The following is a 19,906-nucleotide window of genomic DNA, read 5'->3' on the forward strand; positions in this document are numbered from 1 at the left end:
ATCTGTCTGTCTGTCTTTATCTATCTTTCTATCTGTCTGTCTGTCTTTACAGTATGTCACAAAAGTGAGTACCCCCCTCACATTTCAGTAACCATTTTAGTATATCTTCTCAAGAGACAATACTATAGAAATGAAATATATATATTTTAGAGTAGTCAATGTGCAGCTTGTATAGCAGTATAGATTTATTGTCCCCTGAAAAATTTACTTACCATACAGCCATTATTGTCAAAATAGCTGGCAGCAAAAGTGAGTACACCCTGAGTGAACTTGTCCAAAGTGTTGATATATTGTGTTAGCACCATTGTTATCTGGCACTGCTTTAATTATCCGGGGCATGGAATTGACCAGAGCTGCACAAGTTGTTGCTGGGATCCTCTTCCACTCCTCACAGAGCTGCTGGATGTTAGACACATGGTACTTCTCCACCTTACGCTTGAGGATGCCCCACAGGTGCTTAATAGGGTTCAGGTCTGGAGACATACTTGGCCACCCCATCACCTTCAGCTTCAGCTTCCTCAGCAAGGCAGTTGTCATCTCGGTGGTGTGTTTAGGATCATTATCATGTTGGAAAACTGCCGTTCGGCCTAGTTTCTGGAGGGAAGGCGTCATGTTCTGCTTCAGAATGTACAGTACATAATAGAAACCATGTTTCCCTCAATGAACTGCAGCTCCCCAGTACCAGCAGAACTCATGCAGCCCCAGACTATGATGCTACCACCACCATGCTTGACTGTAGGCAAGACACAATTTTCTTGGTACTCCTCACTAGGGCATCGTCACACATGCTGAATACCATCTGAGCCAAACAAGTTTATCTTATAGTCTCATCAGACCACAGGACATGGTTTCAGTAATTCATGCTCTTGGACAGGTTGTCTTCAGCAAACTGTTTGAGGGCTTTCTTGTGAGCCAGCTTCAGAAGAGGCTTCCTTGTGGGACGACGCCTATGCAAACCGACCTGTTGCGGTGTGCGGCATATGGTCTGAGCACTGACAAGCTGACCTTCTACTTCTGCAACCTTTAAAGCAATGCTGGCATCACTCATGCATCTGTTTTTTGAAGCCAGGTTCTGCACCTGACGCAAAAAATGAGTGCTTAGCTTCTTCGATCAACCCTTGCAAGGTTCTGAATGGAACCCATCTTGGAAAACCTCTGTATGACCCTGACCACTGTGGTGTAACTCGGTTATAAAAGCCTTGGCCATCTTTGTGGAGAGCAACAATTCTAATTCTCAAATCCGCAGAGAGTTCTTTGCCATGAGATGCCATGTTGAACATCCAGTGGTCAATATGAGAGATTTGTACTTAAAGCACCTAATTTTAACTGCTCTAATACAAGATACACAACTTTGTATGGTCCTGTCAAGCAGACAAAAACATAAACATTATAAATAGGACATGTGGCTTTGCATGGTTAAACAACATGTACTCACTTTTGTTGCAAGCTATTTTGACAATAATGGCTGTATGTTGAGTAATTTTCAGGGGAAAATAAATCTATACTTCTATACAAGCTGCACACTGACTACTCTAAAATATATCCAAGATTCTATAGTATTGTCCCTTGAGAAGATATACTAAAATGGTTGCTGAAATGTGAGGGGTGTACTAACTTTTGTGAGATACTGTATCTGTCTATCTCTCTGTCTGTTTCTATCTATCTGTCTATCTGTCTGTCTGTCTGTCTGTCTGTCTGTCTATTGTTTTATCTGTCTATTTATCCTTTTATGTCCATCTACTGTTATATCTATCTTACCTATCATTATGTCCATCACTCTGTTAGTCTGCCTTTCTAATGCTCTATTTATTGTTCTGTTATTTTATGTATCTATCATTCCATCTATTGCTCTATCCATCTATTATTTATCTATAGTCATGTCATTCTTCTTGATCATTTCATGCTGTGTTGTTTTATGTCCATGTATTAGTTTATGTCCATCTATTGTTATATGTCCATCTTTCCTATTCATCTGTCTTGTCTCATTCTGTCTTGTTCTGTTATTCTATTGTTCTATTCACCATTCTATGTATCCATTGTTCTATCATTATATCTATTGTTTTATCGTAGTCATTCTGTCTGTTGTTCTACCTATCGTGCAGAATATATGGTATATTGGTATCTATCTGTCTATCCACCACACACAGTTTACCACATGAAGAGTTAAGGAGTGACAGGGAGTTGATGGCACTCCCACAGAAAACACAGAGGAATAGATAAATAAAAGCAATCACCATTTCAGCACAGAAACTGTAAGTAGAGCTTAGTGACACCTTGGCCCATCGTCCCTCCATGCTCTCATGCTGAACTTCTAACTATAGTTCTGTGATCAATGTCCTGCTGTAATTGGAGAGATTGTGGCAGGGTTTCTGGGGTCAGCTGAAGGACAGTAATGGGGTGTATGTTGTACACGGAGAGGAGAACAGGCCAGGTTCTATTAGGCCCCTTATTCCCTCAGGCTCTCATTGGCCAGTAATGAAACACAGCACAGCAAGACTTATTGCACATTTAGAATCGAGCTCAGGACATGAGGACGGCGGTATTTCTGCTGCTGTCTGCACTCGCTCTCCCTCTCTCTATTTGAGGACAAAGTAACTGAGGACAAAGTAAGTAACTGTAGCAACCGCAGATCCCATGAAGCCAACATTGTTCATGTGCTTTCCTGATGGCACTTTAAAATAACTAGACAAATGCCATTCTCTGAAAGTTTGTTTAACTGGAACACCAAAAATAACTCGCTTTTAAATCAGCTTGAACTCTCTGCAAGAGTTATCTTGCTATTAAAGGAACACTCCACTTTTTTTGGAAATAGGCTCATTCTCCAACTCCCCCCGAGTTAATAAATTAAGTTTTACCGTTTTGAAATCCATACGGTCATTCTCCTGTTCTGGCGATATCGCTTTTAGCATAGCTTAGCATAAATCATTGAATCTTATTAGACCAGTAGCATCGCGTTCAAAAATGACCAACGAGTTTCGATATTTGTCCTATTTAAAACTTGACTCTTCTGTAGTTATATCGTGTACTAAGACCAGCGGAAACGTAAAGCTGTGATTTTCTAGGCCGATAAGATTAGGAACTACACTCCCATTCCGGCGTAATAGTCAAGGAAGTTTGCTGCCGTAACATGGCAGAAGCAGGCGCAGTAATATCACACAGCGCCTGAAATTAGTTCCCAGCTAGGTAACTTCCAATATGACCGGCACTAAGTTTGTTGTTGCAGCTGTCAGAGTTGCAGCTGGTAAATTGTTAGTGGCTGGATTTACCTGTGTGCGATTAGCTATGGTTATGTGCATTGTAAGGGGCTGTGATAGTAAGTCGAAGACGTACTCTACTACCATGTTTCATTGAATTCCCACGAAAAAAAAGCAATTCCGACTAATGAATGAATGGCTGGCTGCTCTGAACATAGATCTCAAAACACCGTTAGAAACGGTCAAGAAATGGCGTGTTTGCTCTGAGCATTTTGAACCAGATGACTATTTGGATAGTTTTACCGGTACTACAGCACGGCGTCTAAAGGACACGGCGATCCCAACAATCTTCAGAGTACAGACAGGACAATGAGGAGCATCGCCCATGGCTGTAAGTGTAACATGACTAATTGCTATTGTTGTTGGCTAACATTACCTGTGAAATGCAGCCCCTGACAACTAGGTTTGGGTGAACAGTTGGCTTACAGTATTTGCTATGACCAAATTCCACGTGTGACTGCAAAAGAAAGTTATTGCGAACAGTCGGTGGTGTTTTAAAGTGAGTTTTGAGTAAAAGTGTACATCATGAATATAAGCCTGAAAATGCCATCTGAAAGTATGTGTTTAAAATCTTTATATTATATATTGTAGTGGTTGCAGGAATAACTTATTCTTGCGACAGCTGGCCATTAGGTCCACTCGGCGTGTGACGTTTTTCCAGTTTATTTTGTCAAACCTGAAAAAAAAAATCTACTACTGCAAGATGCAGCATTGCAAGTCCTCGGATGTTGCGACACATGCCGCTTCCTCATCAGGTAGATTGACCCTTGCTATCGATGGCAATACCAGAATGGCAATACCAAAGTCACGTTGGATATGTTGACGGAAGTAAGCATTTGCACATGTGCTGTGTGATATTACTGCGCCTGCTGCGGCCATGTTATGGCAGCAAACTTCCTTGACTATTAAGCCGGAATGGGAGTGTAGTTCCTAATCTTATCAGCCTAGAAAATTGAAGCTTTGCATTTCCGCCGGTCTTAGTACACGATATAACTACAGAAGAGTCAAGTTTTAAATAGGACAAATATCGAAACTCGTTGGTCATTTTTGAACGTGATGCTATTGGTCTAATAGGATTCAATGATCTATGCTAAGCTATGCTAAAAGTGATATCGCCAGAACAGGAGAACATCTGGATGGATTTCAAAATGCTAAAACTTAACTTATTAACTCAGGGGGAGTTGGAGAATGAGCCTATTTCCAAAAAAAGTGGAGTGTCCCTTTAAATCTGAACTGAACCGAGTCGACTAAAACAAACAAATTACACTGTGTTTTCTCAATTGGCCTTAATTGAGGAGCAACCTACAGTTTCTAAGCTAACATCTCTTCCAGCCAGAAATATTCCTCAGACCAATTACAAGTTAATTAGAACTGTGGCTCAAACATCCTGTGACAAATTCATTAGTCTACCAATTAAAAATGTGTTTGTATCATCACCAATTAAAATATTTTAATATAAAAACTGTATAACTCAAAATATATTGAATGTATATTAAATTTAGCATTAACTCTAATTCATGATTGCATTTTTCCCCTGGTTTTTATTATTTTGTTATGTGTGAGTGGGAATTAGTTTATTTGTGAATATTTGTACTGCCTGTAGGTAAATATGCATGTGTAGGGGGTGGGGTGGGGGGTATCCTCTCAAATCATATCAGGAATGATAAGGTACATCAGAGGCTTGTGTTTTCATGCTTGTATAATTGGACTGACCCTTGCAGTGCTAAGCTAATGAATGAGAGTTAAGTAAACAGAGAGAATGCAAGCAGAAAAAGGTGAAGTATGGAGGCAGACACAAGAGGAGGGAAAGGGGAGGCTGACGCAGAACGAGGAGAAGAAGATGCAGATCAATATGGGGCTTGAGACTGTTCTCATTAATTAGCCAAATGAATGTGCTGTATAATGAGCAGCCCCTCTGAATCATCACAGTGAGGGACACACAGACGCACTCATACATGTTCTGCACTCTCATATCCAGGCACAGATGGAATCTTCTAACTTTTTTGCATTCTCTCCATTGATTTTGTGGAGGAATGTCTGCAGAGGTCTGCAGACGGATTTTAAACTAGCTCAAGGCTGATATTTCTGCTCTTTTGGCTGTCATTTTAATGGCATTTAAATAAGCCAAATTTCGAATTTTAGTTTTAATTTGCATTGTGACTCAATTAAAACAGCAACACTGCAGATTAGGGAACACTGTTCTCTATTAACTAGTTGCTTATTAGCATATATATTACTAGTTTATTGGTTGTTTATTAGCACTTATAAAGCCTTGTTCTTCATGACCATATTCTAGATCCCTTAAAGTGATAGTTCACCCATAAATGAAAATTAGTCACCCTGATGTCGTTCACTTCAGAACACAAATTAAGATATTTTGGAACAAATCTGTGAGAGCTTTTTGACCTTGCATAGACAGCAATGCAGCAACCACCTGCAAGGCCCAAAAGAGAATAAAGTGTTGAATAAAGTCATTAGTCAGTTTTCTATGCATACAAAAATGTTCTCATATCTTTATAAAATTAAGCTTGAACCACTGATGTGACATGGACTGTTTTAATGATGTCCTTACTACCTTTTTAGGCCTTAAACGTGGTAGTTCCATTGCTGTCTATGCAGGTTCAGAAAGTTTTTGGATTGCATCAAAAAGATGAACGAGGGTGAGGGTGATTCATTAATGTCAGAATTTATTTTTTTATTACTACAGCAACTAACTTACTTCCAATTAATTATTAGCAAATTAGGAGTTTATTTAGTTATCAAGACTCTTTGGTAAAATGAATATATTACCTAATCTAAAGTGTTACTAAACTTTAATTGCTTGTTTTATAGCTGATTTTAATTACAATTTTAAACAACAGTTGCCTCATGAACCCGTTTTAATGGATGTTACATTTAGCTGTATCTTTCAAGTTCTGACTTTTTTGTCCAAACTGTAAGATATAAATTGCAATTGCATGTTATAAAGTCAGAATTGTGAGATATAAAGTCGCAATTCTGGAAAAAAAAGTCAAAATTGAGATATATAAACTTGCAATTTCAAGTTATGAAGTCACAATTCTGACTTTTTTCTAAGTATTGTGTAGTAAACTTGCAGTTCTGACCTTTTTCTCCAAATTGTAAGAGATAAACACGCAATTGCATGTTATAAAGTCAGAATTGTGAGATATAAAGTCGCAATTCTGAGAAATAAAGTCAGAATTGAGAGATATAAACTAGCAATTTGCAAGTTATGAAGTCAGAATTGAGATATAGTCACAATTCTGACTTTTTTTCTAAGAATTGCGTGATACAAACTCGCAATTCTGATTCTTTTCTCAGAATTGTGGTATAAACTCACAATTGCATGTTATGAAGTCAAAATTGTGAGATATAAAGTTGCAATTCTGAGAAATAAAGTCAAAATTGAGAAACATAAACTTGCAATTGCGAGTTAAATTCAGAATTGCGTGATCTAAAATCACAGTTGCGAGAAATAAACTCAGAATTATAAGATATAAACTGCGAGTTATAAAGTCCAGTTGTGAGGGGAGAAAAGACATGTTTTCAGAATTGCGAGTTTATATCAATATTGCATGCTATAAAGTCACAATTGCGTTCATTGTGACTTTGTTACATGCAATTGCAAGTTTATCTCTCACAATTCTGAGAATAGAAAGTCAGAATTGCGAGTTTGTATCATACAATTCTGAGAAAGAAAGTCAGAATAACTGGATGTAACCTTGCAACTGTGAGAAAAAAAAAGTCAGAATTGTGAGATAAAAAGTTGCAATTACCTTTTTTTTATGGTGGAAACGCTTCCATTATGCGGAAGAAAAACAATCACTAGGATCTATATATTTATTTGAGCAGTGCTGCTGTCATATTGATTTTTCAGTTAAACTTTTTAATTCAAATTGTTCACAAATCTTGAACTTAAAGAGAAATAAAGGAAGAAAGAAAGAAGTGATGTGTGGGCTTGCTTTTTTGCAAAATAACCATAATCTTATTGTCTCCAACACATTTAGGTGATAGATGTTACAAGTTTAATGTCTCTCGAGTTTATTCACCATCTTCCTTTCTCTATTCCTCCTCATTCACACTCTCATATATGTGCTGTGAAGTGTAGTTTAGCCTGCAGCTGAAGTGAGAGGTGCGATTAGTATTGATCACAGCTTTTGTCCCTCTCTGAATCTCCCACAGCAAATATAGACCCCCCCACCCATTCACAAGCCAACAGGATTATCCTGCTGTTTTTTCCAGTGCCTCCTGTGATCAGAAAACACTTTGTTTTAAATCACGCAGCCTTAAAATATGAGTAGACATGCTCGTGTTGACCAAGTACATATATCTTTATGATCGTGATCTGGATCTTCTTGGAGATGGTGCGAAAGAATGGCTCTCTGCTGGTGTTAGCACCTCTCTGTCTCTGGTTATCACTCCAATCCATCAAAATCACGAAGAGAGCACATTCACACTCATCACATATACTGTATCATCTGCTTCCTCCCTGTGAAAAGCGATAGAGAGAATGACTGCGATAATGACCTTTGTTGGAGCCTCTTTTCTCTGTAATTGATCTGAACGCCTTCTTTTTTCTACTAGGACAGCTTGAAGTCCTTTCATTATGTTCAGTGCACATATAGAGAGAGAGACACGTCTGACCTAATGCAGTTCTTTCTTCTATAATTACCACTCTTGCTGACTCTTTTTCAGTCTAGCTCCTGCAAGATTGAAGATTCAAAGCAGCTCTATTGGTGTGATAAACTGGACTATATGTTGCAAGCATTAGTAGTCATTGCAAATACACACAATAGAGATATCAATGACGACATACACTACCAGTCAAAAGTTTTTGAACAGTAAGATGTTTTTTTAAGAGAATTTTTAGCATCATTACTCCAGTCTTCAGTGTCACATGATCCTTCAGAAATCATTCTAATAGGCTGATTTGCTGTTCAAGAAACATTTTTATTATTAATAATAATACTATTTAAAACAGTTGAGTACATTTTTTCATGATTCTTTAATTAATAGAAAAATCTAAAGATCAGCATTTATCTGAAATAAAAGGTTTTGTAACATTATACACTATAAATTATAGAAATTGATACTTTTATTTAGCAAGGATGCTTTAAAATTGATAAAGTGATGATGAAGACAATTATAATGTTATACAAGATTTCTATTTCATATAAAAGCTGTTCTTCTGAACTTTCTATTCATCAAACAAACCTAAAAAAATCTAATCAGCTGTTTTCAACATTATATAATAATAAAAAATGTTTTTGAGCAGCAAATCAGAATATTAGAATGATTTCTGAAGGATCATGTGACTGCAGTAATGATGATAAATAATCAGCTTTGAAATCACAGGAATAAATTATATTTTAGAATATATTCAAAACGAAGACAGTTATTTTAAATAGTAAAAATATTTCAAAATTGTACATTTTTGCTGTACTTTGGATCAAATAAATGCAGGCTTGGTGAGCAGAAGGGACTTCTTTAAAAACATTAAAAATCAGATTGTTCAAAATATTTTTGACTTGTAGTGTAACTTTGAATGTCAACACAACTCTGGATATTTAATTTTAAGTTAGAAGGATCAAAAGTCTTGTTTCAGTGGTTGCACTTTTCTAATGGCAAGATATCACCCCTTTTAACTTCCTGAGGATTCACAGTGCAAATATGATTCACTTGGATTGAAAATTATATGTTGGTATGCCTTTTTGTATAATGTATTTTCATATATTTGGATTCTCATTCGGCTCTGCAAAACATGTTTTAGATTGTTAGTGCTGCTCTCTAGGTCTCTTGGTAGGTTTAAACATAATGAAGGGTCTGTTTGTCACTTTGGTTTAGGTGGGTTTTGAGATTTAATGGCTTCTTCTGAAGATTTATTTAAAAGAAATATTTAACGCTCATTTAAAGTTAATATTTTAAAACATGTTAAATGTGTTTTTAGCAAGGTTCAAAATAGATATCCATTTCCATACTCTACATCATCATGATAAAAAAACTAATAATAATTTAGTTTTTTATACAAAATTTTAATATTATACATTATACATAATTTACCCATCAACTGAAAATGTGTAGGCTAATGCCAGTTTATTTTTATTACAATTTAGTGATGCCTTAACTAAAATTCAATTTATTATGCTTAATTTTAGTTTTTGTTTACATTTTTTAGACACAAGAATATCATTACGAAAACACACCTGTGGGAACTTTTTCACAAGACGTGAAATATATATATTGCCATGTGCATTTTGTGACATATTCAATGTGAAATGTCCACTGGCTGTTTTTTTTTTATACCGGAACAGATGAACGTACATATGGTACGTTTTATGTAATGTTGGTTTTGTAACCAATGTGAGGTAAAAACACAATAGCAAACATGATGTTTTAGCTTTTTTTTTTTTTTTTTTCTCCAATCTCTCATCTTTCAGCTTTCAACATGAGTCATGTTTTTCATGGCATTCGTACCCCAGGATTCCGGATCTTAAGTCAAATTTCATGCTGGCTGTCGCTGAGCTACTGAGCAAGCTTGTTGCATCCAGAAAAAAAATGGAGCTGTAATCATAACCATGTTTGAAATTGATTACAGGTGCTTGCTGTTTTACCGCCTCTAGTTTTTATTTCTGTTGGAAACTGCAGTGATATGCACTTATTGGTACGTATTTCGCCTCTTGCGAAAAAGTTCCAACATGTATGTTTTTGTCATGCTGTGTATTTATTGTTATTGTAATATCAGTGAGTTTGTTCCTTTTGAAATATGGTTTATTTGTCTTTTTCCTTTTTTTTTTTTTTTTTGATGGATCTACTATAGGGTCATTGCTGGGGAACGGTATTTGCATATAATGTGCACACAGAATACTTTTGAGCTCCAAATATAGTAGGCTAAGGCTTATTCACATCAATTTTTTTTCCCCCTCATGAAATCTTTCTTTTTACATCTTTCTGAATTCCTGCCTGCCAAGTCAAAAATATTAAGCTGTGATTGTGCTAAAATATCGATCTGTTCATCCTTTTCAGAAAATCACTCATGTATTCATACTTTGTAGTGAGATTGACTAAAATTTGACATCAGGCTCTATGTGAGTTCTAGTTACAGAGACCCGCCTGCGAACGTTTTGTCTCTTTGTGCTGTTCACTCATTCCAGGTTCTTTCTTTCCCCCTCTCTCCGCACTTGATGTCATTCTGGCTTTGAGTGGCCATATTTTCGCTCTGCTGTTTTCTGTGACGGTAGCGTGATAAGATGGGAAATGCTGCTGGGGGCCTCTGGAAGACTCCACTTATCTCCCTCAGAGCAGACACGTGTCGCTACACACAAATCAGTGTCTGGATCAAGCCGCCATTTTGGCTCTGCGGCTCGGCGAGCGGCTGTTCCTCTCTAACCTCTCTAATCCCTCAGGCCCAGGCAGCATCGCCACCATTTGTTCCTTTTATCGCTCCACAAGCGCCCAATCGACAGGGCAAAGAATGGTTTCTATAGCGACGCTAGACCCAAGATCATTTAACAAACAGGTTTGCTTGGGGAGATGATCTCGACTGTTGGGCTTAGGCTGAGAGCATGTTTGTGTGGACACTAGAGTTTGCATTCAGTCTATATTGTGTTGTTTTCTTTCCATCTGCTTATGAAGTATGTATTGTGGCTAGCAGGTACATTTTTTAAAGTTAGAGACAGATACACTTGTAAACCATTTCTCCTTTTCCCCCACTCGCTCTCCAAAGTGCTTTTCACCTGCCTGTTGTTTGTCAGATTGAAGCTATTTTCTCTTTCTCTCTCTTTGCCTTGCATGCATTAGAGTACATTCTCTACCAAAATGGTCCTACAGTTGTAGTTAGAGAGAATATGTGCCCTTGCACTTGTGCGAACTGTGGTTGAGTGAGCGTGTGAGTAGGTGTGTGTGTAGGAGGCGAGCTACAGCTCTATTAGCTTGTCTTGCAATTCAGCTTGTGCTCGACTAGCTGAATCTCAATCCTCTTTGTTTTGTGAATGCTGTCGCTTGTATGTGGGCTACAGATCACTGTGTGTGTGTGTGTGTGTGTGTGTGTGTGTGTGTGTGTACATGTGGTTTCCCTACTACATCCAATTCTCAGTTAAACAACATTATACACCAGCGGTTTTCAAACAAGGAGTTTAGGGACCGTCATACCCTGTTTCCTGGTAGTTTGAGTGCTGGTTCAGAGCCAAGTCTAGTTTCAAATTGGTTCTTTGTCTTTCGACACCCCAAGGACCTGCTCTGAACCAGGAAAAGTGATTTATAAGTAGCACCAAAACATTAGATTTGCTGTGTTTGGATGGCGATGTAAATGTCAGTTTACATTACATTACACTACCAGTCAAAAGTTTTTGAACAGTAAGATTTTAATTAGGGATGCACGATATGAATTTTTTTTACCGATAGCCGATAATTAAGTCCTTCTTGTGGCCGATACCGATACCCAATACGTTCATATTTTTATATGATAATTTTGTGCACCCAGAAGAATACAAAATCTAAGATAAACTAATGAAATGTATATCATATATCTGGGTCAAACAATCATAGCAAACATCAGTCCTGACTCTTCAAAAATGTTTTTATTTTTTGTGTAAGGCACCACAATTCTAAATAAATAAAATGCTTTGACATTTGTCAACCTGGAAAAAATGAAAAGTGCATCATGGAGTAACGTCAGATGTCCAAATGTCCTTTAAAGCTTACGTGTAGTCCATTCTTATTGATCATATTATGAATGTGTGCAGCAACCAAATCGTACAAGACGGGGAATAAAACATCAGAATCGAGATTAAAACATCTCAACTTTTCAGAATGCCGCAAGCCAAACGCAGGTCATATGACACGAACCAACCAATCAGCTTCACCCTTTCCCTTAATAACACTGAAAGCACTGCCAAGGTGGAGAAACAGCTTATCATAGCTGTACAGGAATAAACATTTTTAAATAAATTTAATAACAGAGCTACTGCAAGTGATTTTTAATGCTGAAAATCCATTTATCCTTTGCTGAAACTTCCGCGTCTTTATGAAGAGCGCAGGTCATGGTTGCTTAGCAACGGCAGACGCCACAGCAGAGCAGGCTACGGAGCGGTTTGGAAAGAAAGTGAAAGCAGCGCGCCTAGCGTTTTCCACGTGTTTTAGACGCGACATGTGAACGGCCCCTAAAACAGATTCAACGCGATGACGACCTCTGAAGTGAGATATAAGATTTGTTGTGTTAAAACTTGACGGCTTTTTACCTCCTCTCGGAATCCTTGCTAAACATGTGTTGCAAATAGCAATAGCCAGGGGCGCCACTCGCAATTTTGGGCCCTATGACAAAATATGAGGTTGGGCCCCCCCACCACACCAAAGCAGATCTCTGGCGGCCCCTAAAGGGCATGGGCCCTTAGAATTGTCCTAACCCCCCCCCCCCACCCCTTAGCGGCGCCCCTGGCAATAGCATCGTCCTCCTCTGCCACCGCGAAAAACTTCCAGACACTGGAAGTGACACTGGCCAATAGGAGCAGAGAAGCGCCTTTGTACAAGCTTTCAAATTGTCAAGTGTGACATGATTCTAGTTCACAACATGATTTTATATAGTCAAAATCACAAAATCTGACACAGTGACTGTCATAACCAACCAAAAATTGTATATGAACCAGCTTTACACCACCATAAGAGTGACATGGTCTGCAAAAGCTAAGGAATGTGTAGGCGTATATAGTTTTTTTTTTTTTTTTTTTTTTTTCATTTATAAAGAAATGTTCTTCATTAAAGAAATCCAGTCAAAGACATCTCATTATGGGCTTAAAAAAAGGCTAATTGCAATACACAAACATGTTCTGTTCTGTAAGTGATAATAGAAGACATAGCTCAAAACACCAACATTGTGTTCTTTACTACTAGAGCAAGAATACAAAAGATGCTGCTTGTTTTGCTTGTTTTCTTTTATATTAGCTACAGATCTGTTCTGGTCAGTGAGACATTTTCCATCAGTCGATCTAATTGATCCTTACATTGCATTCAGAATTCCAGTACTGCTATTATGTGCCAAAGGGAAATTATTAGGAGACCCTTGTTCTCTGTCTCTCTCTCTTCTCTCTCTGATGCATAATGGGAAATCAGCTTATACACATCTAATTGTTCTTCTCTTTAATGGCATCATTAAGTCAGACACATGACACATGAGCAATGGACTGACCATTCCCCGGTTGAGGACTTGAGTGTGCTTGCTTCAGCAGGACACACATAAAGTGCTCCATCAGTTAGTTCAGATTTAGTTCAAGTGTCCTTGGTCCAAAATCATTAAAAATTAGATTTTGCAAACCAATTTGCTGATTCTGTATTTGTGTGCTTTTCACAGTTCGCACTGTTTAATCCAGACTGCATGGTAAGGGAGAGGTGTGTGTGCTTAAAAGAAAGCTTTTGTTTTGTTCAGGTCTGTGTTGAGGTCGACACTCATGTTATTGTGTATCAGATTTGCTCAGTGCTCATTGCTTTCACAGTCCTTGTTGTGTAAAAAAATTCTCTCTTCAGAGAAAACCCAGGGTCACTGTAGTGGATAGTTCACTTATAAATGAAAGTCCTGCCATTATTTACTTGCTCTAATGACATTTTTTAAAACATGTATGCTGTTATTACCACAAAAGATTATCTTAAGCACCTTTTTTCTGTATAACAGCAGTTTATAATGAAAACATTAGGGATTCATGAACAAACCGGTTCTGTGAACTGAACTGATTTGTTAATCAAACTTACCTGATTCACAAATTCAACTTCAACTCTGACTTAAAGAATTAGTTCACGTCAATAATTAAAATTTCCTGATCATTTACTCACCCCAATTTCATCCAAGATCTTGTCTTTCTTTCTTCAGTCGAAATGAAATTAAGGTTTATGAGGTAAACATTAAAGGATTTTTCTCCATATAGTGGACTTCAATGGGGAACAACAGGCTGAAGGTCCAAATTGCAGTTTCAATGCAGCTTCAAAAGGCTCTACAGTCGAGGAATAAGGGTCTTATCTAGCGAAACGATCTGTAATTTTCTAAAAAATATAAACATTTCTATACTTTTTAACCACGAATGCTTGTCTTGCACTAGCTTTGCAACACGTGTCTATGACTTAACGTATTACGGAATCACAGAAAGGTTGCGTGTTGTTAGTTCTTCGTCTGTGTACTCTGATGTAATAAGGTAGGATGACAAACTCCAACTTCAAAATCGTTCCAACATTGTTATTTTACCTTTTTTAGTAAAAAGCATTTGACTTTCTTTACACATTTGCTTTGTAAACACTGGGTCGGTACTTTCGCCTACATCACACATGACCTTTCTAACATGACTATGTAATGCTTGAAGTCAAGTTTGTGCAAGACGAGCATTTGTGGTTAAAAAGTATATAAATCTGTATTTTTCTTAGAAAATGACAGATCATTTTGCTATGTAAGACCCTTATTCCTCAGCTGGGACTGTGTAGAGCCCTTTGAAGCTGCATTGAAACTGCAATTAGGACCTTCAACCCGTTGGCTCCCATTAAGCAACTATATGAAGAAAAATCCTGAAATCTTTTCCTCAAAAACCTTAATTTCTTTTTGACTGAAGAAAGAAGAACATCTTTGATGACATGGGGGTGAGTGAATTATCAGGAAATTTTTAGTCTGGAAGGGAACTAACCCTTTAAATGGTCCGATCACAACAGTTCAGCTCACTTATTGGTGAATAATGAAATTATAATGCACTACTGTTCAGAAGCAGTGGGGGTCAATAAGACTTTTTAATGTTTTTAAAGTCTCTTTTCCTCACCAAAGCTGCATTTATGATCAGAAATACAGTAAAAGTATATTTAAAACAATCGTAGCCTGTAAAATGTTATGTTAGTATGCAGGTTTCTGCAGTAGTTTGATGAGGTTGATTTAAAGCTCCAGAGGATCTGAGTAAGAGCCCTTCATATGCTGAGATATCTTATTTTAACAAGGCTTATTTATGGATGACACTAATGGCAGCTATTTCTTCTGTTTTCTCCTCTTTCATCTTCTCCTCCCCCTCCCACACCTGTTCATGTCCTGTTTCATACCTTATGCTTCCCTCCCCCTCACACTCGCTGTTCTCTCTTTCACCTCTCACTCCTCCACCCTCAATCCCACTCTCTCCCTCCTACTATTCCACCTCACACATCCTCTCTCTCTCTCTGCAGCGGGGCAGCTCAGCCAGTCGGCTCATCTCGCGCTCCAGCTGCCCTACACCGTGCTCGGTCTGGGGCGCAGCGCCAACTTCCTGGATCACCTGTTTGTGGGCATCCCCCGGCCCCCTGGAGGGAAGGTACAGACATACCTACTCACACATGCTCACAGACACTCGCCATATGGAGGGAGGAGGGAGGAATCATGGGTAGAAAGGCCCCGGGAGAGGAAGAGCATGCAGATGGCCTGGTTTACTTCTACCTGCTCTTTTTCTGTGTCTGAGAAGGGAAACGTTGTGTCTGATGTACTATAGTTGTTTGCTATATAGGAAAATATATCCTACACTGTGTGTGTGTGTGTGTGTGTGTGTGTGTGTGTGTGTGTGTGTGTGTGTGTGTGTGTGTGTGTGTGTGTGTGTGTGTGTGTATACACCTTGCAGAATGTGCAAAATGTTAAGTATTTTACTAAAATAAGAGGGATCTTAGTACTGGCCTGAATAAGATATTTCGCATAAAATTTGTTTACATATAGTCCATAAAAGAAAATAATAGTTGAATTATAAAAAATGACCCGGTTCAAAAGTTTACATACGCTTGATTCTTAATACTGTGTTGTTACCTGAATGATCCACAGCTGTTTCTTTTGTTTAGTAATAGTTGTTCATGAGTCCCTTGCTTTTCCTGAACAGTTAAACTGCCTGCTGTTCTTCAGAAAAGTCTTCAGGTCACACAATTTCTTTGTTTTTTTAAGCATTTTTGTGTATTTGAACCCTTTCCAACAATGACTGTATGATTTTGTGATCTTTTCACACTGAGGACAACTGAGTGACTCATATGCAACTATTACAGGAGGTTCAAACACTCACTGATGCTTTAGAAGGAAACACAATGCATTAAGAGCCAGGGGTGTAAACTTTTGAACAGAATGAAGATGTGTACATTTTTCATTTTTTGCCTAAATACCATTTATTTTTTTCATTTAGTACTGCCCTTTAGAATCTACAAAAGATACTTACATCTTTCCAAGAAGACCAAATTTGATTTAAAGTTGAATTTACCTTGATCTTCAAATTCAAAAGGTTTTCATTTCTGGCTCATAATGCATTGTGTTTCCTTCTGAAGCATCAGTGAGCATTTTAACCTTCTGTAATAGTTGCATACGGGTCCCTCAGTTGTCCTCAGTGTGAAAAGATGGATCTCAAAATCATACAGTCATTGTTGGAAAGAGTTCAAATACGTATAAATGCTGAAAAACCAAAGAATTTGTGGCACCTGAAGGATTTTTCTGAAGAACAGAAGGCAGTTTAGGGACTTTTGAACTGGGTCATTTTTATAAATTCAACTATTATTTTCTCTTGTGGACTACATGTATATGTAAAAGTATTCTATGTGAAATATCTTATTCAGGTCAGAACTAAATAAAAAATAACATTCATTTTGTATGATCCCTCTTATTTTGGGTATAATAATTAACATGTAAATTTTTTACCTCAACTGTATATATTCCTTGTTTGTAGACCATTAGAGAGATATATAGCCAAGGCATTGCTTACATAATTCTTTCCAGGTTTTTAAATTATCGTGTTGTTTTGGGGTTTTTTCTCCGTCATCCTTGTCTGGTTTTAGCTGAAGAAGTGCGATTTGAAATCTCTCCCTCCCTCCTCTTCCTCTAGAATTCCCCCAGTGCTCCTCATATAAATTTAAGACGTCGGCTTCCTCTGCTGTCAGTGAGCTAAACAGAGGTCTTTATCAAACAGTGATTAGAATTGCAGATTTGATTTACCAACACAAACTCACATGAATACATGCACATGCATACACACATTCACATTAACACAAAACTTGCGCATGAGCGACCCTCGCATACAGCAATTTGCTTTGTTGTGTTTTTAATAGGGCTGTCGTTTAACACATTCATTTAGTACAATTAATTATATGTAAAAATGGCACATTTATTCATTCTGTCTGACCCATAAGCTACTACAGCCAAAACAACTCGCCAAACCACGCACAGAACGAAATGAAATCGAACACAGGAGTCTTGAGACATTATTTTTAAAAGTTGAACTGTTTTTAACCTGACAAGGTGTCTTTAAAATGCAGCTTATGATGCAAGACACTGGAAAAACAAGACACAACACAACGGCTAAAAGATATTCGTCTGGCATTTGGAAGTAGTGCGATATATTGATATCTAAAGGTGCTCTTTGTTCGATTTTTACACTTCTGCCACACTAATTATCTTTGATTTGAGGGCTTTGCTCAGCAAATATTGATGTGTGTGATTAATTGCATATTCATTTCAGTTTTTAATTGACCTACAGTTGTTTTCTTGTATTTAAAAATGCTGAAGGTTATGAGAGAGAGGAAGACTTTGCCCAGAGAATTTCTTCACAAAGGCTCTGCATATGTAGTTGTTTTTCTGACACAGATGAATGTTCCTATACACCATACATACAGTTCCTGCTGACATCTCCGGTTTGGGCTCTGAACTCTCAGAGCTCATGTGGAGAAGGGAAAGCGGCTCAGCCTTCTCTATCGTTTTCACATCTCTAATCTCTCAACAACCTAAGTTATCACGTCAGAAGAACATTGTGGGAAAACACATCGCTCAATATTGCACAACACAGAATCAGAGCTTCATTTAATTACATTTTGAATTTGAAAAAAACGGGGTGACACCTGCGTAACAGTGTCCTTGTTACACATCATATGTAGTAATAACAGTAAATTATGCACAACTAACCCTAAACCTAACCCAATAATAAGTATATTAAAGGAGACGTATGCCCTTTTTTACAAGATTTAATATAAGTGTCAGGTGTTCCCAGAATGTGTCTGTGAAGTTTTAGCTTAAAATATCCCACATATCATTTAATATATAATTTGCCTATAATTGTCCATGTCTCTTTAAATACAAATGAGCTGCTGCTCCCCGTCCCCTTTTCCAGAATAGGAAAATAGTCTTTACAGCTCATAGCTCAGATACTCTGCTAAAAAACATCAGTTTTTGTCTATTGTGCTGAAATCAAGTGTTTTTAAAACCATATCAGTTTAAACTTTTGATATACGGTTTTCTGAGCACACACATCCGAAACACGTGCACTGTCACACAACGTTTGAGTACTAAACTAAGTTCTCTTTCATGTCTTATTGCGCTTAAACTGTCAAATACACACAAGTTTATGTTACAAACACACATGAGTTACAAAAACAGTTGGTTATGTCTGTGAAGGTAACCAGCTGGGAAAGAAATTGCATGTTTATATTAGATCTGTGTGGCAGCAGCATAATATACAGTAAATAAATCCATTGATCCGCTGTTCTCTTGTTTGGGGACATGATTATAGCACTTAAATTCAGATATGTCACCTTTAAATTCCGTTATATCATCTCATATTTTTAAATTTGCAATATCTCCCTTCTATATTTAAAAAACGCCCCATTGCGTTCTCTCTGTTGCATAATCGTAAGGCCAGGGCCTGTCGGTTAGCGTAACTCTTAAATGTGTGGGCTTGAGCTGCCCTCCCTCTTTAAAGCTCAGAGCAGCGGTAGAGGCTCTTTGACTGTAACAAATCTTTGTCTTTCAGTCGGTGCCCACGGTTGACCTCCACAGTAAGCAGAGGCTCGACTCCCCACAGGGAGACCGAATAACACCCCATCCCTTGCATTTGCAAGCCTCATCCATACTCACTAAAGACACATGCTAAAAATATCCAGTTCAGACCCCACACTCTTCCTCAACCGTACATGTTCACGCACATACCGTAATGTAGAGTAATGATAAATGTGTTGTCGGAAATTAAAATCTGTACCCCTGGAGGATTCCCTCAAAAAGACGGATTTAACGTTTGCTACTAATTGCTGTCGAGAAACAAGTTGAAGAGGGAAAATTACCTTTGTAATTGATAGAGGTACTGTCTTCATAATACATTAAAGCTTCCAGAGACTTCCCTTCCTCTAATGAACTTTTTTGCAAATAGCTGGGGGAATAGACGACTATTGATGCTGCTTCATGTTTGGAGGCTTATTAACAGCATGACGCACTGAAAATTATGCCGTTTTCTCCTACTGAAAGACTTAAGACTTTAACACGAACGGAAAATGTTTTCATTGGCTGTCTCATTCCTTAATTTTTAGTAGTATCTCTCTGAGAGCAGAGAAAATATTTAACAAATTAGCAGAAGTGTGATTGGTCTGCTTCGAGTATTTGAAGTGAACATCATACGTGGAATCACATGGGGATAGCGGCTGAAGGATTGGGTTGTAGCCAGTTTGAGTTGAACTTCAGAGATATTTTTAAAACTTGTTTTGCGTAGCTTTGATCACCTGCCTGCAAATGGCTTCCCACCTACTCATCTGCACTTTAAAGTGATGCTGAATTCTCTGATTGGACTCATCGCTCTCGCTCCCTTCAGTAATAGCAGCGAAGCTTCACTTCACGCTAAGAATATCAGCACCTGAAGGCGTGGCACCCCCTCTAGCTTGCGAAA

General features: G+C 37.9%; 1 protein-coding gene across 2 annotated transcripts in view; it reads left to right on the plus strand.

The window, feature by feature from the left end:
* itfg1 (integrin alpha FG-GAP repeat containing 1) overlaps nt 1-19,906 on the plus strand; it is a 214,244-nt gene that overhangs the window by 178,603 nt on the left and 15,735 nt on the right. For both annotated transcript variants that reach the window (XM_073836919.1, XM_073836920.1), the window contains exon 15: nt 15,429-15,553. In XM_073836919.1, coding sequence (XP_073693020.1) covers nt 15,429-15,553 — 125 coding nt within the window. The remainder of the gene's footprint in view (nt 1-15,428; nt 15,554-19,906) is intronic.

Source organism: Garra rufa, chromosome 3 (genome assembly GCF_049309525.1).
Source record: "Garra rufa chromosome 3, GarRuf1.0, whole genome shotgun sequence".
NCBI lineage: Eukaryota > Metazoa > Chordata > Actinopteri > Cypriniformes > Cyprinidae > Garra > Garra rufa.